General features: G+C 41.7%; 1 protein-coding gene across 1 annotated transcript in view; it reads right to left on the reverse strand.

Moving 5' to 3' along the window:
• Nucleotides 1-26,312, reverse strand: part of LOC146969482 (interferon-induced very large GTPase 1-like) — a 147,433-nt gene that overhangs the window by 116,705 nt on the left and 4,416 nt on the right. Inside the window, exon 7 of the mRNA XM_085806183.1 lies at nucleotides 20,909-25,798. Within this exon, the coding sequence (XP_085662309.1) occupies nucleotides 21,120-25,798 (4,679 nt within the window). The 3' untranslated portion in view covers nucleotides 20,909-21,119. The remainder of the gene's footprint in view (nucleotides 1-20,908; nucleotides 25,799-26,312) is intronic.

Below are 26,312 nucleotides of genomic sequence, written 5' to 3' on the forward strand. Positions count from 1 at the left end.
ATAATAATAACTAGAAAAAGATAGCATTTCCTGCAGAAAATGCGTGTGAATGCTGAAAGCAGCTGAACGCTGTTGCTGAAGCAATGCTGAATCAGCTGAAGAAATTGTTGAATCAATGCTAAATTAGTTGACGAAACTGCTAAAAGCAATGTTGAAAAGACTAATGCTAGAGTAGAGTAGAGTAGAGAGTAGAGGAATACTTTATTCATCCCTAGGAGGGAAAAAGCTGAAACATATAACTTGTAGTGTGAGATGAATGCCTTTTTAAAGGTAAAAAGCAGTAGAAATGCTAAAGGGAGAAGAAAACATTGAAATTCTGCATGTTTAAATGTAATGGTTAAATAGTTGAAATCTGCAGCTAACCTAACAGGAAGGACAACTGATGAACCAGCACTAACATAGCCGAAGCAATGGCTGAGAATATATTTAAAAGTAGAAGATGTGAGACTTTGTATGAAATGGCTGGAAATTACTTGAATTGTCAAAGAAGAGTTTGAAAAATTCCTGAATTAGGAAAAAAGTTCATGCCTACTGAAATACATTGTAAACTGACAGCAGAAGAACATTGTTGAAGAATATAGATCATTAGCATTAGCTGAGAAGTAGAACATGTAAACAGCGGGTTTAATGGTGTGAAATGGTTGAGAAGAGCCTCAGTAGTTTAGGATACGTGTAAAACAATGTGTTCAACATGACCAAAATGGGGAAATGTGTATTTTCAGTTTAAATAGCTAAAGAACAAAATTAACAGCAACGAGTCCATTAACTACAACAGGAAGATAGAGAGGTACATACAAAACAGTCAGACAACTGTAGGAAAAGTGTGTGTGTGTGTGTGTGTGTGTGTGAGAGAGAGAGTGAGGAAGATATACAAAAGTGTGTGTGTGTGTGTGTGTGTGTGTGTGTGTGTGTGTGTGTGTGTGTGTGTGTGTGTGTGTGTGTGTGTGTGTGTGTGTGTGTGTGTGTGTGTGTGTGTGTGTGTGTGTGTGTGTGTGTGTGTGAGTGAGGAAGATATACAAAAAGTTCTGACCTGACAACTGTATGAAATGTGTGTGTGTTGGACGTGTGTGTCTGTTTGTGTATGGTTAGTGTGTGTCCATTTGTGTGTGTGTTTGTTGTGTGTGCATGTGTGTCTGTTTGTGTGTAATTGTGTAAATTGTGTATGTGTTTGGTAAGTGGTTGTATGTTTGTTGGGTGTGTGTGTGTGTGTGTGTGTGTGTGTGTGGTAGTTAGTGTGTGTCCAATTGTGTGTGTGTGTGTGTGTGTGTGTTGGATGTGTGTGTCCATTTGTGTGTGTGTGTGTGTTGGATGTGTGTGTATGGTGAGTGTGTGTCCATTTGTGTGTGTGTGTGTGTGTGTGTGTGTAGTAGTAGTTAGTGTGTGTCCATTTGTGTGTGTGTGTTGGATGTGTATGCATGGTGAGTGTGTGTCCATTTGTGTGTGTGTGTGTGTGTGTGTGTGTGTGTTGGATGTGTGTGTATGGTGAGTGTGTGTCCATTTGTGTGTGTGTGTCCATTTGTGTGTGTGTGTGTTGGATGTGTGTGTGTGTGTGGTAGTTAGTGTGTGTCCATTTGTGTGTGTGTGTGTGTGTGTGTGTGTGTGTGTGTGTGTGTGTGTATGACAGACAGACAGTCAAACAGAGAGAATGTGTGTGCGTTGCCATGGTGACGTTGCCATGGTGAGGTTACTATGGTGAGGTTGCCATGTTGAGGTTACCATGTAACTGGTGGCTGGTGGCTTTAAGGTATGGTGGCAGCTTTAACCATAGGCTTTAACTGCTCTGTGACACCCTCAAACAGATCTAATGTACGACAAATCTGTACTTAGTACGAGCAAAAGGTTTACATTTTCCGAACCATAAGACCTTGCTGAACGCGTCCATGTCACTTTGGTGTTTCTAGAGTAAAAATTGTTGATTGGGTCGCAGGTTGGAAACTTTGGGACGTTTAGAAAATCAGCGCCAACTTTTGAATGGGAGTCAATGAGAGGAGAGAGGGAAATGGCCGCACTCGGAGGCTCCCAGTTTAAATTGTGTTTGTCTCTCTGGTTTTTTGAGCACATGAAGAGATCGAGGATGAGCTTGTCTACAAGCATGCCCGAAATTATGTGTGTAGAGTGTAATCTGTGGCCGTGCTGACAGGATAGAGAGAAAAATGTGAGAGGATTTTTAGACCCTCTGTCACTCTACCAACTGCCAACGTCCGAACATTCCGTCCCATTGACTTTCATGTTAAATCTGAATTTTGTCAGAAATTTTAATGATTTTAAAACTATACATATATCTGAAACTGTTGAAGATATCAATAAGCTGAGATATAGCTGAATAGTTGAAAGGTTTGTGAACAGTTTAAAAGTTGAATGAAGTCTGTAGCTGAAAGTATGCTGAAGCTATTAGAGGCTGAATGAAGCAGAAGATTTGAAGAGTTTGAAGACTGTTTCAATTCATTTCCTATGAGAGAAAAATTGCAGAAAAAGTTAAATATTTTAAAAAGTATAAATAGTTGAAAAGAGAAAAGTCATAGCAACATTGTCCTGAGAAAGCTGCACGTTTTGATATATGAATTGTTGAAATAGCACAAAGTATGAAGGAGCAGAAAACTGCTGAAAAAGGGTGGAAGAAGTAAGAATAATAATAACTAGAAAAAGATAGCATTTCCTGCAGAAAATGCGTGTGAATGCTGAAAGCAGCTGAACGCTGTTGCTGAAGCAATGCTGAATGAGCTGAAGAAATTGTTGAATCAATGCTAAATTAGTTGACGAAACTGCTAAAGCAATGTTGAAAAGACTAATGCTAGAGTAGAGTAGAGTAGAGTAGAGTAGAGTAGAGTAGAGTAGAGTAGAGTAGAGAGTAGATGAATACTTTATTCATCCCTAGGAGGGAAAAAGCTGAAACATATAACTTGTAGTGTGAGATGAATGCCTTTTTAAAGGTAAAAAGCAGTAGAAATGCTAAAGGGAGAAGAAAACATTGAAATTCTGCATGTTTAAATGTAATGGTTAAATAGTTGAAATCTGTAGCTAACCTGACAGGAAGGACAACTGATGAACCAGCACTAACATAGCTGAAGCAATGGCTGAGAATATATTTAAAAGTAGAAGATGTGAGACTTTGTATGAAATGGCTGGAAATTACTTGAATTGTCAAAGAAGAGTTTGAAAAATTCCTGAATTAGGAAAAAAGTTAATGCCTACTGAAATACATTGTAAACTGACAGCAGAAGAACATTGTTGAAGAATATAGATGGAGCATTAGCTGAGGAGTAGAACATGTAAACAGCAGGTTTAATGGTGTGAAATGGTTGAGAAGAGCCTCAGTAGTTTAGGATACGTGTAAAACAATGTGTTCAACATGACCAAAATGGGGAAATGTGTATTTTCAGTTTAAATAGCTAAAGAACAAAATGAGCAGCAACGAGTCCATTAACTACAACAGGAAGATAGAGAGGTACATACAAAACAGTCAGACAACTGTAGGAAAAGTGTGTGTGTGTGTGTGTGTGTGTGTGTGTGTGTGTGTGTGTGTGTCTGTGTGTGTGTGTGTGTGTGTGTGTGTGTGTGTGTGTGTGTGTGAGAGAGAGAGAGTGAGGAAGATATACAAAAGTGTGTGTGTGTGTGTGTGTGTGTGTGTGTGTGTGTGTGTGAGTGAGGAAGATATACAAAAAGTTCTGACCTGACAACTGTATGAAATGTGTGTGTGTTGGACGTGTGTGTCTGTTTGTGTATGGTTAGTGTGTGTCCATTTGTGTGTGTGTTTGTTGTGTGTGCATGTGTGTCTGTTTGTGTGTAATTGTGTAAATTGTGTAGGCTATGTGTTTGGTAAGTGGTTGTATGTTTGTTGGGTGTGTGTGTGTGTGTGTGTGTGTGTGTGTGTGTGTGTGTTTGTGTTTGTGTGTGTGTGTGTGTGTGGTAGTTAGTGTGTGTGTGTGTGTGTGTTGGACGTGTGTGTATGGTGAGTGTGTGTCCATTTGTGTGTGTGTGTGTGTGTGTGTGTCCATTTGTGTGTGTGTGTGTGTGTGTGTGTGTGTGTTGGATGTGTGTGTATGGTGTGTGTGTGTGTAGTAGTTAGTGTGTGTCCATTTGTGTGTGTGTGTGTGTGTGTGTTGGATGTGTATGCATGGTGAGTGTGTGTCCATTTGTGTGTGTGTTTGTGTGTGTGTGTTGGATGTGTGTGTATGGTGAGTGTGTGTCCATTTGTGTGTGTGTGTCCATTTGTGTGTGTGTTGGATGTGTGTTTGTGTGTGTGTGTGTGGTAGTTAGTGTGTGTCCATTTGTGTGTGTGTGTGTGTGTGTGTGTGTGTGTATGACCGACAGACAGTCAAACAGAGAGAATGTGTGTGCGTTGCCATGGTGACGTTGCCATGGTGAGGTTACCATGGTGAGGTTGCCATGTTGAGGTTACCATGTAACTGTTGGCTGGTGGCTTTAAGGCATGGTGGCAGCTTTAACCATAGGCTTTAACTGCTCTGTGACACCCTCAAACAGATCTAATGTACGACAAATCTGTACTTAGTACGAGCAAAAGGTTTACATTTTCCGAACCATAAGGCCTTGCTGAACGCGTCCGTGTCACTTTGGTGTTTCTAGAGTAAAAATTGTTGATTGTGTCGCAGGTTGGAAACTTTGGGACTTTTAGAAAATCAGCGCCTACTTTTGAATGGGAGTCAATGAGAGGAGAGAGGGAAATGGCTGCACTCAGAGGCTCCCAGTTTAAATTGTGTTCGTCTCTCTGGTTTTTTGAGCACATGAAGAGATCAAGGATGAGCTTGTCTACAAACGTGGCCGAAATTATGTGTGTAGAGTGTAATCTGTGGCCGTACTGACAGGATAGAGAGAAAAATGTGAGAGGATTTTTAGACCCTCTGTCACTCTGCCAACTGCCAACGTCCGAACATTCCGTCCCATTGACTTTCATGTTAAATCTGAATTTTGTCAGAAATTTTAATGATTTTAAAACTATACATATATCTGAAACTGTTGAAGATATCAATAAGCTGAGATATAGCTGAATAGTTGAAAGGTTTGTGAACAGTTTAAAAGTTGAATGAAGTCTGTAGCTGAAAGTATGCTGAAGCTATTAGAGGCTGAATGAAGCAGAAGATTTGAAGAGTTTGAAGACTGTTTCAATGTATTTCCTATGAGAGAAAAATTGCACAAAAAGTTAAATATTTTAAAAAGTATAAATAGTATGAAAGAGAAAAGTCATAGCAATATTGTCCTGAGAAAGCTGCACGTTTTGATATATGAATTGTTGAAATAGCACAAAGTATGAAGGAGCAGAAAACTGCTGAAAAAGGGTGGAAGAAGTAAGAATAATAATAATAATAATAAGTATAAAGATTTGAATAACAATAGTGTGAATGCTTCCAGCATTCACACTAATAATAAGTATAATAGTACAGCGGCTAAGCATGAAAATTGTGCACTTTTTGAAAGAAACATGAAACTTCTACCATAGTTAGTTTATGCCATGAGGTTTATTTTAAGATCGGGAGGGAAGTCAGATTTGACCTCTGAGGCCCGGGAGAGGTCAAATCCAAGATGGCCGCCAATAATATTCAAAAATGCCTATCGCTGGAACCAAACACAGTAGAAAAACACTTAAGGTGTCATTTCCCACTAATTTTTGGGTGCCCATTCTGTTGGTGATACCTTTGAGACCAATAGAATTCAAAAAAATGCATTTAGATCAATGTGGAGGTCAAATTATGCAGACATAGGGAGGTGAACAGTGCAAAAAGGTAGTTTATTTCCAAAATAATAGCCTAACAGTGATGATGATGTTGATAATGATGATAATAGTGCCAATAATAATAATCATTATCATAATAAGTTCTTTTTTTTAACTGATTTATTATTAACTCATTGGCTGCCAGCCATTTTCAGAGCAGAGAGCTGCATACTGCCAGCCGTTTTAGAGCATTTTTTACAGACCCTTTCAAGACCCACAGAATATTGTGTTCATGTAAACATGTAAACACCAAAACTACCAAGAGTAAGAGTAGACTCTCTTCTTTCATTAGGAAAAAAAAGTTTGTTTCTACCTTTTTCCATTCTTTAGTAAACGGCAGTAGAACATTGGCTGGTTTCGCCAAAAACACCTGTTTTTGACCACAACACATTCAAGAAAATGCATTTATGTAAAGGTGCAAATCTGCAATTTAATAATACTGTCGCCCTTCTCTTTCCGCGGAGAGAGGGGTGGTGTCCGACGCTGTGTGGAAGCATTGCGAAGGCCCATGGAGGGGAGTTGACACAATGTGCTTTCGCCCAGTACTCTGAATTAGAGTTCTCAATTTCAACCCAAACCCGAGTAAGGCCGATGGGTTGGGTTGGTTTGGCACGAGATGCTGTGTGTATCTCCAAAAAACCACAATGTTTTTGTGGCCGAAATTGAATCAGTTTCACCCACTGATAAGGTGCTGCTGCGTCACTGGCACCATCTGCTCTCGCTGCAAAGAAAGCATGTCACTTTTTTAGTTTAGTTTTCTTTTTTTTTGTTGGGCTGGGCTGGGTTTGGCCAGACAACTAATGCTGGTGTATCGAGCTCTGTCGGGTCCGGGCTTAAAACCCATGGGCCGGGTCAGGTCGGGTTGTAATTTTCAGGCCCGTTGAGAACTCTACTTTGAATGTCAAAGTGAAGAAATTTAATGAAGTGCAGGTAAACGGAGTAACTATTGGCACTTTTCCACTACACAGTCACGGCACGGCTCAGTAAAGGTGCTTTTCCATTACAGCTGAGTTCTCTAGTTCCTCCTCAGCAGAGGTGGGGGGATCGCAAGGCCACACTGTTTCTCTCTCTATTTTCGATCTTCTCGTCAGCTCCAAACTCACTTGTCTGTTCCTCGATTACGGACCACAGCGTGGTTTTCCACACAGCATCATTTAACTCAGGTGAAGGAATAACAACGGTCTCGGTACAGATGAATTCTCATGTCGGACATCGCGCTCACGACTCTTCCAGTGACAACGCTCTGCCCAATCAGTGGAAGGCAGTCGGCTGACGTCACGTTTTAGGTATGGCCGTTCCAGGATTGAGGACTACGGCCCTCTCCAGGAGCCGAGCTGGTCCTCAAAGGGATGAGGGACGGCCGCAAGGGTGGCTGGTGCCCTGAGGGGACCTCTACACGACGCTGGCTGGCCCTCTATAACGGGAACCCTGCCTGGCTGCATCCCACCGGCTGGCAGTCAGCTGGGGGCAGTTTGGGCTCGTAATGATTATAGAAGGTGGCGGACCAACTGCTGATGCAGAAATGGGTCCGTATGGGCTGTATCATGTCGTAGTACTCACGATGGCGCCTGACGTGCAGGTAAACACGGAAAGCCGTATGACCCAGTAGCCAAATGCCTCGTCATCTAATTAGTGACACACATGAATGGATGAACAAGATTCCCACTGTCCCTACCTACTATCTAGCGAAACCCCCTGACAACCGGGTTTTGATTACAGCGAGTAGAGCCGTTGGTGACAGGGTTGGCGCGTGGCCGGATGGTGGTCCGCCGGTCCTCTCCAATCTCGCACCGCATGTTTGTGGAGAACCTGGTGCTAAATCACTTGCAGACGACCTGATTCTGGGTCAGAGTTTTGTACGTAGCAGAGCAGCTCCCTCGCTGCGATCTCTTGAAAGTCAGCCCATGATCCAAGCTTTTGTCGGTCTGAGGGTGTGGGCCCCCAGTTGGCAGTCCCCCTCATCCCTCACCGGTGGACTAGGGGCACGGTGGCAGCCCTCAGTCAGGCAAGGATAGAGGAGGAGGAGCACCAAGTGGACCGGAGCCTGAGAGCCAGGGAGAGAGTAACAAGCGGCTGTGGTGTACTAGTGCCACGAACAGAGCCGAGAGACAGTGTCTCTTTAACTCATTGGCTGCCATTGATGTCTATAGACATGTTGTTTCTGTTGTATATTCACTGTTCTGCTTGACATGTTTCTTTCCACAAAAAGCTTGTTTTCTCAGTGTTCTGGTCAAAAACAGGTGTTTTGGTCAAAAACAGGTGTTTTTGGCGAAACCAGCCAATGTTCTACTGCCGTTTACTAAAGAATGGAAAAAGGTAGAAACAAACTTTTTTTCCCTAATGAAAGAAGAGAGTCTATTCTTTCTCTTGGTAGTTTTGGTGTTTACATGTTTACATGAACACAATATTCTGTGGGTCTTGAAAGATCTGTAAAAAATGCTCTAAAACGGCTGGCAGTATGCAGCTCTCTGCTCTGAAAATGGCTGGCAGCCAATGAGTTAATAATAAATCAGTTAAAAAAAAGAACTTATTATGATAATGATTATTATTATTGGCACTATTATCATCATTATTAACATCATCATCACTGTTAGGCTATTATTTTGGAAATAAACTACCTTTTTGCACCGTTCACCTCCCTATGTCTGCATAATTTGACCTCCACATTGATCTAAATGCATTTTCTTGAATTCTATTGGTCTCAAAGGTATCACCAACAGAATGGGCACCCAAAAATTAGTGGGAAATGACACCTTAAGTGTTTTTCTACTGTGTTTGGTTCCAGCGATAGGCATTTTTGAATATTATTGGCGGCCATCTTGGATTTGACCTCTCCCGGGCCTCAGAGGTCAAATCTGACTTCCCTCCCGATCTTAAAATAAACCTCATGGTATAAACTAACTATGGTAGAAGTTTCATGTTTCTTTCAAAAAGTGCACAATTCCCCTCGATTTGAGGGCTTAACCGCTGTACTATAAAGATTTGAATAACAATAGTGTGAATGCTTGCAGCATTCACACTAATAATAACTAGAAAAAGATAGCATTTCCTGCAGAAAATGCGTGTGAATGCTGAAAGCAGCTGAACGCTGTTGCTGAAGCAATGCTGAATGAGCTGAAGAAATTGTTGAATCAATGCTAAATTAGTTGACGAAACTGCTAAAGCAATGTTGAAAAGACTAATGCTAGAGTAGAGTAGAGTAGAGTAGAGTAGAGAGTAGAGGAATACTTTATTCATCCCTAGGAGGGAAAAAGCTGAAACATATAACTTGTAGTGTGAGATGAATGCCTTTTTAAAGGTAAAAAGCAGTAGAAATGCTAAAGGGAGAAGAAAACATTGAAATTCTGCATGTTTAAATGTAATGGTTAAATAGTTGAAATCTGCAGCTAACCTGACAGGAAGGACAACTGATGAACCAGCACTAACATAGCCGAAGCAATGGCTGAGAATATATTTAAAAGTAGAAGATGTGAGACTTTGTATGAAATGGCTGGAAATTACTTGAATTGTCAAAGAAGAGTTTGAAAAATTCCTGAATTTGGAAAAAAGTTAATGCCTACTGAAATACATTGTAAACTGACAGCAGAAGAACATTGTTGAAGAATATAGATGGAGCATTAGCTGAGGAGTAGAACATGTAAACAGCGGGTTTAATGGTGTGAAATGGTTGAGAAGAGCCTCAGTAGTTTAGGATACGTGTAAAACAATGTGTTCAACATGACCAAAATGGGGAAATGTGTATTTTCAGTTTAAATAGCTAAAGAACAAAATTAACAGCAACGAGTCCATTAACTACAACAGGAAGATAGAGAGGTACATACAAAACAGTCAGACAACTGTAGGAAAAGTGTGTGTGTGTGTGTGTGTGTGTGTGTGTGTGTGTGTGTGTGTGTGTGTGTCTGTGTGTGTGTGTGTGTGTGTGTGTGTGTGTGTGTGTGTGTGTGTGTGTGTGTGTGTGTGTGAGGAAGATATACATAAAGTTCTGACCTGACAACTGTATGAAATGTGTGTGTGTTGGACGTGTGTGTCTGTTTGTGTATGGTTAGTGTGTGTCCATTTGTGTGTGTGTTTGTTGTGTGTGCATGTTTGTCTGTTTGTGTGTAATTGTGTAAATTGTGTATGTGTTTGGTAAGTGGTTGTATGTTTGGTGTGTGTGTGTGTGTGTGTGTGTGTGTGTGTGTGTGTGTGTGTGTGTGTGTGTGTTTGTGTGTGTGTGGTAGTTAGTGTGTGTCCATTTGTGTGTGTGTGTGTGTGTGTGTGTGTTGGATGTGTGTGTATGGTGAGTGTGTGTCCATTTGTGTGTGTGTGTCCATTTGTGTGTGTGCGTGTGTGTGTATGGTGTGTGTGTGTGTGTGTGTGTGTGTGTGTTTGTGTGTGTGTGTGTGTAGTAGTAGTTAGTGTGTGTCCATTTGTGTGTGTGTGTTGGATGTGTATGCATGGTGAGTGTGTGTCCATTTGTGTGTGTGTTGGATGTGTGTGTATGGTGAGTGTGTGTCCATTTGTGTGTGTGTGTGTGTGTGTGTGTGTCCATTTGTGTGTGTGTGTGTGTGTGTGTGTGTGTGTGTTGGATGTGTGTGTGTGTGTGGTAGTTAGTGTGTGTCCATTTGTGTGTGTGTGTGTGTGTGTGTGTGTGTGTGTGTGTCCATTTGTGTGTGTGTGTGTGTGTGTGTGTGTTGGATGTGTGTGTGTGTGTGGTAGTTAGTGTGTGTCCATTTGTGTGTGTGTGTGTGTGTGTATGACCGACAGACAGTCAGACAGAGAGAATGTGTGTGCGTTGCCATGGTGACGTTGCCATGGTGAGGTTACCATGGTGAGGTTGCCATGTTGAGGTTACCATGTAACTGTTGGCTGGTGGCTTTAAGGCATGGTGGCAGCTTTAACCATAGACTTTAACTGCTCTGTGACACCCTCAAACAGATCTAATGTACGACAAATCTGTACTTAGTACGAGCAAAAGGTTTACATTTTCCGAACCATAAGACCTTGCTGAACGCGTCCGTGTCACTTTGGTGTTTCTAGAGTAAAAATTGTTGATTGTGTCGCAGGTTGGAAACTTTGGGACGTTTAGAAAATCAGCGCCTACTTTTGAATGGGAGTCAATGAGAGGAAGAGAGGGAAATGGCCGCACTCAGAGGCTCCCAGTTTAAATTGTGTTTGTCTCTCTGGTTTTTTGAGCACATGAAGAGATCGAGGATGAGCTTGTCTACAAGCATGCCCGAAATTATGTGTGTAGAGTGTAATCTGTGGCCGTGCTGACAGGATAGAGAGAAAAATGTGAGAGGATTTTTAGACCCTCTGTCACTCTACCAACTGCCAACGTCCGAACATTCCGTCCCATTGACTTTCATGTTAAATCTGAATTTTGTCAGAAATTTTAATGATTTTAAAACTATACATATATCTGAAACTGTTGAAGATATCAATAAGCTGAGATATAGCTGAATAGTTGAAAGGTTTGTGAACAGTTTAAAAGTTGAATGAAGTCTGTAGCTGAAAGTATGCTGAAGCTATTAGAGGCTGAATGAAGCAGAAGATTTGAAGAGTTTGAAGACTGTTTCAATTCATTTCCTATGAGAGAAAAATTGCAGAAAAAGTTAAATATTTTAAAAAGTATAAATAGTATGAAAGAGAAAAGTCATAGCAATATTGTCCTGAGAAAGCTGCACGTTTTGATATATGAATTGTTGAAATAGCACAAAGTATGAAGGAGCAGAAAACTGCTGAAAAAGGGTGGAAGAAGTAAGAATAATAATAATAATTAAAGCCGCAAGCGGCGATGGCGGGCCCTCGCTCGCCCATGCCACCGCGGGGCCTGAGGCACGCCGGGGCCGTGGCGCGGAGCAGAAAGGGAGAAATAACCAGGAAGGAGGCCAAAAATGCAATGTTTCGTTCATCCACCAGGGGGCAGTCACCGCATGTGGTCTGGTGCGTTCAGGGGCCGCCCCTCATCACTCATGTGAAGTTTGGAGTGAATCGGACAAAGCATGAGGGAGTTATGAGCAGTTAAAGGTTCGTCCACTAGGGGGCAGTAATGGGATGCGTGCAGGTGTGTTCAGGGTGAGTCCCTCATCACACATGTGAAGTTTCGTGGAAATCGGACAAATCATGAGGGAGTTATGAGCAGTTAAAAGTTTGTCCACTAGGGGGCAGTAATGGTATGCGTGCAGGTGTGTTCAGGGTCAGTCCCTCATCACACATGTGAAGTTTCGTGGAAATCGGACAAAGCATGAGGGAGTTATGAGCAGTTAAAAGTTTGTCCACTAGGGGGCAGTAATGGTATGCGTGCAGGTGTGTTCAGGGTCAGTCCCTCATCACGTATGTGAAGTTTCGTGGAAATCGGACAAAGCATGAGGGAGTTATGAGCAGTTAAAAGTTTGTCCACTAGGGGGCAGTAATGGTATGCATGCAAGTGCGTTCAGGGTCAGTCCCTCATCACGTATGTGAAGTTTCGTGGAAATCGGACAATGTTGATGCAAAAAATGGCACTTCCTGTTTCCACTAGGGGGCCACATGAGCGACACCCCTATCAGATGGAAGAGGTCTCCACCCTGGACCTGTCTATCAATTTTCATGATGATACGAGTTCATTAAAGCCATCAAAAAGCCAAACGTATTTTCATGGCGAGGAATTGATGGTAGCCACGCCCCCACAGGGACGCCATTACTCGTAGCTTCACAGTCTTCATAATGTAGCTTCACCAACTGGTTCTGCATGTTTTAGAAGTGGAATGAAGTTGATGGGGTCAACTATGTATTTTTAATGAATTTTAGTTCACTTCCTGTTACCACCGGGGGGCGCTATGAGTTACGTGGGAAGTTAATATATTGGGACGTTCAGGGCGGAGCCATCGTCATGTCCAGCAAGTTTGAAGTTGATTGGATGAAGTATGTGGGCGTGAGAGCCAATCGTATTACATGGCGAGCACGCCAAAGTTAATTGAGCGCTGGCAGCCACGCCCTTTGACCTACGGACTCACGGCGCACAAGATAAGCTCAGCTAGGTCTGGAGATGTGGTGTACCTAATTTCAACTTGATCGGGCGAACGCTGTGGGAGGAGTTCGTTTTAGGCGGGAAAAATCAAAACCAAAATGGCCGACTTCCTGTTGGGTTGAGGTCATGAGGTCAAGAGGCTTTTTTGCATATCTGGGTATAATACATATGTGTACCAAATTTTATTGACATCGGACAAAGTGACCCGACTTCCCTATGGGGATTTTGAAAGTTTGTAGGGGGCGCTATTTCGGCATTTCGCGTCGACCATGTGCGACCACCCAAAAATATCGAATTTCGGATCCGGCCGGACGTCCGTGCAAAAGTAGAAGCATTTTCGCGTTGGGGAAAGGGGCGAAATTGGGGCATGAAGTCGGAGAAGAATAATAATAATAATAATAATAATAATAATAATAAACAGCGCGATTTCAAAAGGGCTTTCGCTGGGCGACTTGCAGTCGCCGCTCGGGCCCTAATAATAAGTATAAAGATTTGAATAACAATAGTGTGAATGCTTGCAGCATTCACACTAATAAGTATAAAGATTTGAATAACAATAGTGTGAATGCTTGCAGCATTCACACTAATAATAATAAGTATAAAGATTTGAATAACAATAGTGTGAATGCTTCCAGCATTCACACTAATAATAATAATAATAATAATAAGTATAAAGATTTGAATAACAATAGTGTGAATGCTTGCAGCATTCACACTAATAATAATAATAATAATAAGTATAAAGATTTGAATAACAATAGTGTGAATGCTTCCAGCATTCACACTAATAATAAGTTTAAAGAAACAAAATGGCCGAACAGAATAACAATACTGTGAATGCTTCCAGCATTCACACTAATAATAATAAGAAAAAATCCACACAATAACAGTAGTGCCCGGGGCGATTGCCCGCGGCCCTAAATATTCAGATCTCCTAAAATTAGACACTTATCATATATCGAGAGCATGTTAGACAGGAAATTTTCAAAGTCCTGAATAAAGTTCTTGTTATATTTAGGAGGGCGATAAATTAATGCAAGTAACAAAGGAGTAGACGAGTTCAGTTCAATGAGTTGCAGCTCAAAACTCGATTGAGTGCTTCGTGGAATCTGTTGGCAGTGAAAACTAGATTTAAACACACACGCCGTCCCTCCTCCTTTACTACTTGTACGCGGGGAACTAAAAAAGTTACAGTCGGGAGGGAGAAGCTCAGAAAAACACACAGACTCACCATCTTTCACCCAGGTCTCTGTAATAAACATCATGTGTAGATCATGGGAGGAGAAAAAATCCTTTAGCAGGAAAGTCTTATTTGTTAGTGATCTAGCATTAATTAGGGCCATGTTTAGAGTGATGTGGGAGTGTGGGTCAGGGATAGTGCTATCAGTTGTTGTGGACACTCTTTCTAAAGAGCGAAGGTTTTGGTAAATGACACCTTTAGAGGTGTTGACAGGTGGTTGATCTGATCTATCAGTAATTCTTACAGGAATAACAGAGCTAGATATAGGAAAATCTAGTGGTTGTAATGGTACCAGGGGCCTGCAGGGGGAGCTAGATGGGAGAGGAGTGTTGGGAGAGCCTGTTACAGTGACCGCAGAGGAAGGTTTTGGTGCTGTGTGTCGTGTGAACAGTCAATCGGTGAATGTGGTGGGCTGGACGGCTAGCAGTGTAAGGTCAATGTTCAAAGACAGAAGACGGGATCCTTTGTGATTTAAATGAAGACGGTCTCGTTTGAAGAGGTCTGGTCTATGGAGGAAAGTGGTGAAATTGTCCACGTATGGAATGCCAGCACTGATGCAGTAGCCTTTTAGCCAGACATGCAGCTGCCAGAGTCGGCTAAACTTTACGTCACCACATGACGGAGGGGGGAGGGGCCCGGAGATGTTAACTTCGTAGTAAAAATGCTCCAACTGGTTACATGCTGCTATTCCGACATGCCGCTATTTCGACATTGACTTCTAATTGTCGGAATAGCGGCATTAACATTATTTTTTAAGCATCCCACTATTCCGACATTTTTTTTTTCATTGTCGGAGTAGCGGCACTTTACTATTTTTCAAACATTCCGCTTTTCCGACATTGATTACGTTATAGTCAGACGTGTCCTTCTGATTTATTTTTATTTTTTCATCTGAGACACTGTTTCTCATACACAAATATATAGGCCTATTAGAGAAGAAAAAACAAACCCTCCAAGTTTAAAAACACACAGGCAGCAGCGCACACTGATCTGCAGCTACTGAGACTGTTATTATTCTGTCACCTGAGTTTATCCTGCTGCTTTACATCTAATCTAATCTAATCGTTTTAACATAGGTAAAAGAAGAAAAAAAGATTGTCTGGAATAAAGGGGCAGATTACATAAGATTATTCTTTTTTCTGCTCCCTTTTGTTGAGATTTGGGAGGTTTTTGCCTGATTTATTGCCCGATGCCATGTATCTAGCTTTCTCTCCCCCCCTCCGCCTGTTGTCTTCGTTGTCACTTTGTTGTCGCTCCACAGAGCGCACATGGCTAATTAATATGCACGTGCTGAACATATGGTTGTGTCTAGGCATTCCGGGGACGGAGGTGTGTTCACGTGCGCAACTGCGCACCATTCTTGGATCCAGTTATCAAAGTTGAGGTGCAGAGTTGTGCACGCACAGTTTGATAGATCTGAAAAAGGTGTAAATATTTTGGGATGTCTTTTCACCGTAGGCCTAAGCAAAAAATTTAGTAGCAGCAGTTTTACACTGCTTACTTACAGTTTTGATAAATAAGGCCCCAGGCCATAAGCCCAGAGCCCAGACGCTCACAGATGCAGCTCCGCGGCTCATCCGCGGCGCTGTCCGTGGTGCTGAAGGTGACAGGTTAACTTGACAAACAAACTGCAGCATAGTTCTGTTTGTTTATCATGTGTGTCAGTTTTGTTTGCGACTTGATAGTTTAGTTGTTGAGATTAAGAACATTACTCCCTCATCAAACCAGTGATAGACATGCTGAAAAGAAAAGAGAGAGAGAGACGCGCCTGGGTATCGCAGCTGTAAAAAAATAAAAATAAAATAAAAATAAAAAAGACGTGTCGGAATAGCGGTATCAAAAAGTGTCGGACTACCGGCATGTCTAGATAGAGGGATGTCGTAATAGCGGGGTGTCTAAATAGTGACATGTCGGAATAGCGGGATGTCTGAATAGCGGGCGGACCCTGTCAGTGCCCGATCCGTACCCGGAACACGATCCGTTCCAGGACGCTTCTGCACATGCGCACGCACATGCGCACTTCCCCCTTCTTTTAGTTTACGGCAGACACCGCGGATATGGATGAAAACAGAGACGTTCTATGAGGAAAAACACAAGCACGTCGCAACGAATTCCCCTCTGTTCTATTTCTGATTAAATTAAATGTATCCATCAAAATGAGTCGGAAGTCGCAACGTTCTATTTTTAGATAATCAGCTGATAACATGGAAAACCCATAGAAAATCAAAAAAAAATTTTTACCCTAATTTCAAAGCAATGACATTCAAAAACAATCTCCCAAAGTTTCACAGTCCAGATAATTGAGAAAAGGCACGTAAATGATGATTAAAGTTGACCTGCAACTTAAACCCTCTGAAAATGAGTGTTGCTTCGGTGCAAAACATGAAATATCTTCTGAAACGTTCATGATAGAGACGAGCTGTAAACTGCATCTGAATCGCGGGATTCTCCGCTTTCCGACGGTCATTGAATGTTGCATCTATGGCGAGCAGGGACGGGTACAGAAACAGATGCTAAACCGAGTAGCATCGAAGCTAACAGAGCGTAGCATCGACGCTAACAGAGCGTAGCATCGATGCTAAACCGAACGTAGCATCGATGCTAACCCGAACGTACACGCTTGCACATGTTTTACAAAATGTCAACAAAACATGACAACTTCTGAACCGTTTATGATAGAAACGAGCTGTAAAAAGCATCTGAATTGTGAGATTCTCTGCTTTCCGAGGGTCATTGAATGCTACCTCTATGACAACAAGGGGCCGTATAGGTTGTGTGTAATCACGTGGTACAGGAACAGATGCCAGTGTCACTGGCAAAAACTTTAAATGCTATTTTCTCAGGTTTTAGAACGGAATAAGAGAGTAGGAGATCGTAATTCAAATCTCGAAAACCATCAAATGTATGAGTTTGACTAGGGTATCATTTTAAAGCTTATTTTCTAATCTTTCCATTGATACCAAAATCTCAACTTTGAAATTTGGGTCACTGTGACTCATTTTGATAGCCTGATGCATCAGCCGCTTATTTCATTACATTTCAAAAAGCGTCTGAACCTGAGCCATAGGGATTCGTTTGCTTCCGGGAGGCGGTTGCTTACATTTGCTTCAACTAATCGCTGCTGCTTGGTGGTCACGTGTGCTATACACCGGTTAAGCTCATAGGTTAGCTTGAGCGCATTACACAAGTGATGCCCTCAACTTCTATCTATTTAACAGGTATCACCGATCTCCCCGTTATCAAGTTAACATTCCTACCAACTACGCTACCAACATTACACAAGTGATACCCTGAACTTCTATCTATTTAACAGGTAGGCTACATACATAGGCTATATATTATAAATATACCGGTACAGTTCAGATGTTAAAACAGTATCAATGTGATATGAAAATTGATTTACTAACAGCCTGTGTCACCATCTTTCACAAATAGCCTAATGCAGTTGGTGCTGTAGATAGATAGATAGATAGATAGATAGATAGATAGATCTCCTCCAGAGAGGTGAAACTGGAACTGGTGGGCGGGGCTGATGCTGGCGAGTGGGCGGGACTGATGCTGGTGGGCGGGGCTGATGCTGAAGTTGTGGTTCTGCAGCGAGTTCCACTTGCATCCGCCTGCATTTGACCCTTCGCGTAAGCCCCGCCCCCTTGGTTACTGTTGCTACGCCGGGCAAGCTTTCACTCCCAGCCATGCTCCTGGCAGTATTTGGTATCGATTTCAAAGGAAATATCAGCAAATTTCTGGATAAACTGTTCTGAGATAATAGAGAGGAGAAGTCACAAAGATCATTCAGAGTTTTCAGTGACGTGACTCGCGCAGGAGGATAAAACATCTGTTCAACGACACGACTGGACAATGTACAGAGCAGCAGTAAGGGCTGGTAACTTTACCGTCTATCAACCCATGAAGACTTGGGTCATCTCACTGGTTGTCAAACTGCAAGTTTTTGGGCGATTGTGAACCACATACAGCTTTCGCTGCTGTTTTTTTCTCCCACCGCTGTATCAGTCAGTGAAAGCAGTCCCTGCCTGGAGGATCCCTCGCCTAAAAGCCCAGGTAAAAGCCGTAAAAGTACATTACAGCTGTCATTTCGGAGGTGAACATACTGTATGGTTATCCCCATACACTTGCTCAAGTCGAAAAAAAAGTCCGCTCGTATCTGAGCATCTCTATATTGCTGCTGCCGCTGCCGCCGCCGCCGCAACAACATCATCCTTCTCTACAAACAAATGTTTTTCGTCCTAGTCTCAAAATGTGTCCACAAAAGCAAACGTAATGACTCACTGACGAAAGCTTGCCAGGCCTATAACTGTAACTGTATAGTTACAGTTGCTAACGTAGGATTGGACAATAGCCGTTTGTGGGAGGGGTTGGCGAAGGGTCATTTGGATCCCGTTACTCCAAAAACTTAACTGTTTCTAATTGTCTTGTATTTCTATGTAATATACAATCAAAATGATGTCAGAATGATGACTGAATCAATGCAATGAGAAGAAGTTGCTCCTCCTGTTTCTGTAAATGAACTTTATATCTGTGTTTTTTTCTTCACAAGAGCATAATGAATAAATCAATATAATGAGACGAGTGTGCACCTGTCAGCACACAGCCTGTCTATGCCACAAAGGTCTGTGTGGCTGCAGCGTTTTGTTCCAACCAATCAAGAGCACACAGTTTGACCAATCAGCTGTCTGAAGACTGAGATCAGTTGATTCAATGAGACAAGTCTGGTGTGCTGCTGATTGGCTGGAACAAAAACCTGCAGCCACACGGCCCTTTGTGGAATAGTTTGAGTATAGGGGTTATATCTCCTCCTTTTTTTCTTTCTCATTTTCCTAAACACCTTGGACTGGGTTTCGTGCATGGAGAAATAATTAAGAGGTGTGGTTAAGCTGTGTTAATGAGATGACATCACTCTGAGTGGCATGTGGATCCACTGGAGTTAATGAGGTGATGAGACTCACCTGTGTGGTGGGCATGGTGACAGCTGGATTGAGTGCTACACTGGAGATGCAGACATGAGAGGACCACAGCTCCACATCTTACATTACTGAGAACCAGCCTGCTTTTATTATGAAGATCCACCCACCATCAACCTAAAACATGAACTCAGGACCCACTGCTGCTCTAGTAGGCTGACCCCCCTCCACTCCCCTTGTATGACAGATTTAATCTCGGCTACAATGAAACCATAGTCACCAAGTCTGCGACAACAGAAACAAGGTATTCTGTTGGGTCTCTTTCTATGCATTATGTCCCCGTCCCTGTCAATATTATAAGCCAACACTGGAGGGTGCCATTGTGCCAGATTGTCTGCAGTCTGGCAACTGAGCAAATTGGGTGGCAGGACAAGAAACAGACATCTGGATGAGAATCTAAACTGCACATTTTTAAGTGTAAGAATCAAAACAGACAAAATATTTGTGACTGTTAAGTTTCTTTATTTTATTCCCTCTTTTTTGGAGTGAATGAAGACAACAGATGTCATTTGCATCTATCTCGAGATATGTAATCATTTGTTTTTCATATTAATAGCATGAAAATGTTCTCTTTATTTTGCTGAATATCCCTACTCACATCACAATTACATCGGCATCCGAGACCGTTAGGTCTATAGATGCTGTTAGCATTTCTCAAGTAGTACAAGAAGCATCATCTCTGCATTTTTGTATTCAACCCTCATCAAACTTTTATTTGTGTTGTCTGTTCTAAATATACTCCCAGTGAGTCTGTGCTGGGGAACTGGCCAGTGATTCATGGTCAGGACTTCTAGACTGAGACACTTGATGCAAGTGCTCTCAGTTTAATGTTAGCTCACTTCACATGTAGCAGTGTTTACATGTGCGACAGACATAAGGGCTTTGATACCATAAGATGCCTCATACCCTCATAGAGTAACACTCACACACGCGGTCCAGCTTTTTTCTTCTGTGTTGCATTGTGATGATGGAGGTGCTGGTGTTGCCCTTGAGATGATGTCATGTAGCAGAAAATATTTCTAAATGTATGAGAGGTGAATTATGTGAAATAAATCAGAAAAGTCTGTCTGACTGGATCAGACTGGATGAACAGTGTGTGGACACACACTTAACCGAAGTGACTCACTGTGCAGCCTTGTGGTTCACACCATGGGCGTAGCGGACGCGGGGTACACGGGGGACATGTCTCCCACACTTCAGGGTCATTCTATGTCAACTCAACCAGGGTTTGGCAACTTTAGAATTTAGATTTAGATTTTGTATATAATTTTTAAAGAGCTAAAGTCGGTTTCCTGGTGCTGTGCTGTTTGTGAGGTTCTTTAGCTGCTAAGGAGAGGTGCAATTGAATGCGAGAGGATGATAAATCACTCAATAGACCTCTGAACAATTTGTCCCCCTCACTTTTAAAATGATGGCTACGCTGCTGGTTCACACAGTTGCTGCTGGAATTCAACATGCCCAGAAACTACTGTCATCCAAAAGGTTATTTAGAGACCCTGTGTAAGGACAATGAGGCATGAAAGCATGTGATTAACACCCCATAATGGCAGATTTACACATGCAGTGACACACACACAGAAAAAAATGAGGTGATGATATTTCTGTTTATTTTATTTTACACTGTATGCTGTGATTCTGATCTGGGAAACATTAAAGACATTCCTAGCCAGAGTGCTGATTGTGTTTCTTTACCTTACTTAATGTGTAATATGACAAAGCTCACACCAAAATATAAATGTTAACATTTCTGCATGCATTTCTGACACAAATCTCAAAATGTCAAGTAAATATATCAACAAAACACATAGTAAAAGAACATTGGTAAAGTAAATAAAAGAAATGTGGTCTTGATGACCATAGATTGCAGTTGTTTTCAATTAGATCTATGTTATAAATTGTAACAGTAAATGGAAAATGTATTTAGTGTATCACCAATCTCTCTCAGCTTGTCATCTTGAATACACTGGCACTGTATGTTAAAATCAAAATATTCACCAAGAAAGGAGGGGGAGGGGCACACTTACAACTCTTTTCACTCAAAATAAGTAAAAGGAAAATGTTAAGATGTTACACAATGATTGGTATATTCCTAAATTGCAAATAGTTATATAATCCTTGATTAAGATGGTTGAACTCATGACTTAATATCATGGCACTATGACAAAGTGGCAGTTGTAGTTCTTAGCTGAAGTAAAATGACTCTTTCAGACTGGCCTGTGCCTGCTCAAGTGTAACTTTCTTCCAACTTGAAGGAATAACAGCAGGCTTTGCATTATATGCTTCGGCAAACTTCTTATTGAATTTTGCCATCACATATTTCCAGTAGTCTGAGGCCTCAAGACTTACATCAGGAGGGATTCTCCACTCTGGGAAAAATTCTCTGTAATTCTTGTAGGGATGAAAGTTATAATCTGTAGCCTCACAACAAAATTGTTTTTCACTATCTATGAGGGAGGAGCATATCTCAGAGACAAGTTCTTGTGACAGAACAAATCGGTATCTACCCAGACCCTGTGGTCGATGCAGTGAAGCAAAGTGTTCAGTATGGGATTTTCCTCCGGCCTCACAGGGCACTGCACAAAACGGACACTGTTTACCACATCCAATCACTCTGGTGAAAAGCTCATTCTGAGGCTTCACATGAAGATGTTTCAGTTTCTGTTGAATGTTCAATTGTTTAAACTCTTCTTTAAGAACTTCTCCCATCTCCTTCAAAGACACTGTTAGCCATTGTCCAAACTGTTCTTGGTCTGCATTGTTCAGGATCATGAAAGCACCAAGAGCATCCTGGGAAATGGCCAGTTTATCCCCAAGTTCTTTGCAGATGTCTTTGACAAATGTCTTCAAGTTGCCACTCTTTTTCATTTTGGCCTGGTTGGTGGCATCATTTATGCTGTTGATACTTGACTGAAGATGTTGAGCCTCAAACTCAGATGTCTTTGAACCCTTTGAGAAGTGAGCTATGATTTTTTCAACTATCCAGTTTTTCACATGTTCTTCATATGATCTAATGTAGCTCAAGTAGTTGTCAAAGTTATCCTTTGTCAGCAAATCCAGTAAAACTGAATACTGGAAGGATATTCTTGTGCTGAACTGCTGTAGTGTCAGCATCTCACCGATGATGTCAGGACCAAGGGAACGATTGACGTAGTCCTGGACTGCAGGCTTCAAGCACTGCTTGGTGAATTCTTCTGCCTTCTTCTGGCACTGGTCTCGTTTATGAAACACATCTTTGAAATCAGCACAAAACTTTTCTTTGTTTTGATTCAGACATCTGTAAGGATCGTTTAAATGAAGGAAATCTTCATGCATCTTCTGAAAGTGTCTGGCTGCAAATCCACAGATGTGCTGTTTCAGAGAAACTTCAAATTTAATGTCTGTCTTTAATTCCTGACTGTTCAGCAGCTTCTCATCAATCATGCGTAGGATCTCCTGGATGCATGTCTCATGATAATTGTTTTTTCTCTCTACTTTTTCATTCACAAACTGTGTGCATTCCTCTATGATAGTGTCAGACATTTTCTGTACACACGTTACATGATCGTCAATGTTGAAAATTCTGCTGATGCTGTGTAAAAACTTCTTGCACAGTCCCTCTGCTGTATATTTGAAAGGCACATATTCACAGTCTTTCAGCCTTTTTTCACTCAACAATTCAGAAGCATGACTCCCCTTGTGTTTCAGATTTAATCTCAGGTGGTGGGATACACTGGCAAAGACATCTGTTTTCTTTTGTTTAGGGAAAGACAATTTCTTGAGTGTTTCTCTCCACATCTTGTCAAATTCCTTGTCCAGCTCTGGATCACTCATCTGGACATTCTTGTTTCTACATTGATCAATCAGTGAACACACGGCCTTTTCAATTTCTCTTGTGTGATTTTCCTTGATTCTATCAAGTTCTCTCATTCCTTGTTTGATTTCTGCTGCTGCTGTGAGCTGATGAAAGACAGAGTTCTCCATTTCTCTGCGAAGCATCTTTGCACTGTTTGCAAAGTCTTCTTCATATCCTTCTACTAGATAGACGTGACCTTCTGTTTGCTTGAAGTACTGGGTCAGATTTTCAAGAAGCTTTGTCTCCCACTTAGACAGCTCTGTGGAGGCTTCACTTTTCAAACACATGACAAGATCTTTCATGTCAGTTATTTCAGATGTTGCAGCAACTGTGCCAAAATTTGAGATTCTTGTTTCAGCATTTGTCACCCACTCGTACATGTGTTTTTTGAATTCCCATTCCCATTTGTTGAATTCTGTGCATAGTCTCATGTAGGCATCTGCCACTAGACTGTTTCTGAAGCTGAAGATGAAGTTTTCATGCTTTACTGCTGTCCATAGACTTGACATCCACTCTTTGAACTCCAAAATATCATTAGCAGACGACCCACAACGTCCCAGTAGTTGGATGACATTTTTCTTCAGCTCATACACAGCTTCGCTGTACCCTGCATTGACTGGTGCCATTGGTGGGTTTCCATTCCAGAGTCCAGGAATGTACCAGTTCCCAGTGTCTGGATTGTATTCCATCACATCAGTGAAGCTCTTGTTCTCCTCTTTCCTTTCCATCTTGGCTGCTGCCTGTGTCATCTCATTTAACTGTTCCAAGAGCAGTTTCCTGTCTCTCAAGTTCTTGTCATGGGCTGAAACATCTGAAACATTCTGATGAACAAACTGACATTTAGGCTTTTTGCCCACCTCTTTCATCCTGAGAAAAGCATGCACCACGATCTGCAAGATGTCCTTCATTTCTGTTGAGTTCTCCATTGCTATATTGATGATGGTGACATCACTCAGCCCCACAACAAGTGTTGCAAGTTCATTGTCATGTTCATGGCTGTCGTCCAACTGTGCAAGCTCTGGTGACTTTAAGCCCTCAGTGTCAATGATCACCATGAAGTCACAGTTGAGAACTCTTTTCATGTCTTCATTGACTCTGATGAGCAACATAAAAGCACCTCGAGTACATCGTCCACTGCTGACTGCAAACTGCACACCAAACATGGTGTTGAGGAGAGTGGACTTTCCTGTGCTCTGAACTCCAAGAACTGTGACCACCAGGATCTTGTTCTTTGGAGACACCAAGGCATTGAGCTCAGAGAGAACGTCACTCACCCATCTGAGAGGTATGTTGGATGCATCTCCATCTACAAGCTCAAGGGGAAATCCTTCAAGCAAAAGTCCTGCACAGAGTTTGGGTAAATGCTGTAATTGTTGACGTGATGGGTCTGTTTCTGGAAGAGAAAGTGAGGCTTCATAGATCTGACCCAGTTCACGGAAGAAGTGTTCAGTTCCCAGTGAGCTGTTGGAAAGTTCTCTGTCAATGTCTTTGATCTCATCTTTGTTCTCAGAGTTCTTGCATTTTTCTTTGTACTGGTCTCTGAGTTTAGACAGTTTTTCTCGAGACAGGTTATCGAGATTCATTCGCATCCATTTCAGGAAATAACATCTCTGTATCCCTGTGCTTGATACTGCATTGATGAAGCAAGTCATTGCATTCGACACATCATAAGAGTTCTGTTTGGTCCGAAGTTTTTCTTTTTTTTCCTGGAGATCACTTTTGTATGTTTCTATGTTTTCAGACCCAGCTTTTCGTAGCCTATATTGTTCCTTCTCCAAGCTTGTCAGTTCCTTCCATATTTCACCTTGCAGGGGAAGCTGTGCTTCTTTGTAGTGAAGGGTGTTTTGAATTTCTTCAGTGATGGCATCTGCATTTTTCTTGGCAGTCTGACATTCTGGACAGTCTTCATCAACCAAGATTCCCAGCTCATGGGCAATTTCAGCCATCTGATCTATGCACATCTTCATGTCTGTATTCTCAACTACATCCTTTACTGTTTTCCTCAAACTTTTGACAAAGTCTGCATCATTCATCCGGGTAGTCTTCAGAATGATATTGCTGTTAGTCAAGTCCATCTTGGTTGCAACCTCTTCTAAAGCATCCATACTGAAATGTCTGCTTTGATGGTTACCCACCAAGAAGATCTGAGCCTTGTTGTGTTGGTTCATAAGCAGTTTACAGTCAGATTCCAAATTGTCAAAGAAAACAAAAACTGCTGCAGATGTCTGACACAAAAATGAAAACTGTGCTTCAAATGAAGCAATGTCACCACGAAGGTTGGCCACAGCTACTGGCTCACTGAAAATATCAATGTTTTTGTTTCCACATGGAAGGTACCAAGTAATTTCAGTCAGTCCATCAGATATTCTTCTTGGACTGTCACCACACTCCATATTGTGGTGAATGAAGGTATCATGGTACTGCTGGGAATTGCTCAGAAGCTTGTTGAGAATCTCTGACTTGGACAAGGAGCACTCCCCCAGTCTCACAAAGGATATCATTGGGAGTTTAGAAAGAACAATTCTCTCTTCAATAAAACCTTTAGATTGCGAAAGTGACTCGGGTCTGTACTTTTTAACAATATCTCTCAAAGCCCAAAGCATGAGTGTGCACTGTTGTGTGTCACAGTTAAGCAACAGTGGCACTGAAAACTGACACATAGACATTTTGAGTGCCATTTCCTGCTGGACAAAACCATCAGAACACAGAAAGATTGCAGTGATTATGTCGAGGGGATTCAGCATGTCACCTGAATTGGGACTGTCAACAAGATTTTTAACATCTAACTTCATAATCTGTGTCCCATCATTACAGTCAGAGTCAAACTCTGATTTACACTTTACATTTCTGGCCGTCACATTAATCATCATAAGTTTCTTCAGAAAATACCATGGAAGATCTGAGTGACAGTCGGCAGGTTCATCAGAAATGGTCTTCTCATCAATGTGAAGTATTTTGCTCAATGATAGCTTCTCTGTGTAGTACTGCATCAAACCCAATTCTTCTAGCAACATCTGCCTCTGTGTCTCTGTGGATGTAGAGAAAATGGTAAGTAATATCAATATGTTGAATGCAATAGAGCATGAATCCAAACTAAGGGTGTGGAGCCTCATTCGGATGCAATTCTTTTCATGATGGATCCCCCATCCCAACAACTTACAGCCTGTAATAGATCTACAATTCACTGTTGCACTGAGAAGTGCACCAATGCCCCAACAAGTGCAGTGTAGGAGATCATGCAAGCACTGATCCAAACATGGCTGCATGGTTTTGTAGGCTACCAATGTTTTTATGCAAAGAGAAGTTGGATTGCATGTTCAGAGAATGTCTGCTTTGGTTTTGTTCTGCTTAATGGCAATGGTGAGATTCAGGAGGTTGTTCCTGTTGTTTATACCTATTTTTATTTATTTCTTTTACAGCAGGTGGAGCTGTTTCACCACTTATGAGCTGTGTTGCTGGGAGGTCAGGAGGCACCAGGAAACAGCTGAGGTCAATCTGTTTTATTATTATTATTATTTATTTGTAACTGCAGAATCTGGTTA

This window comes from Trachurus japonicus, chromosome 18, assembly GCF_045865225.1.
Source record: "Trachurus japonicus isolate A0001 chromosome 18, Traja_1.0".
In the NCBI taxonomy this organism is placed as follows: domain Eukaryota; kingdom Metazoa; phylum Chordata; class Actinopteri; order Carangiformes; family Carangidae; genus Trachurus; species Trachurus japonicus.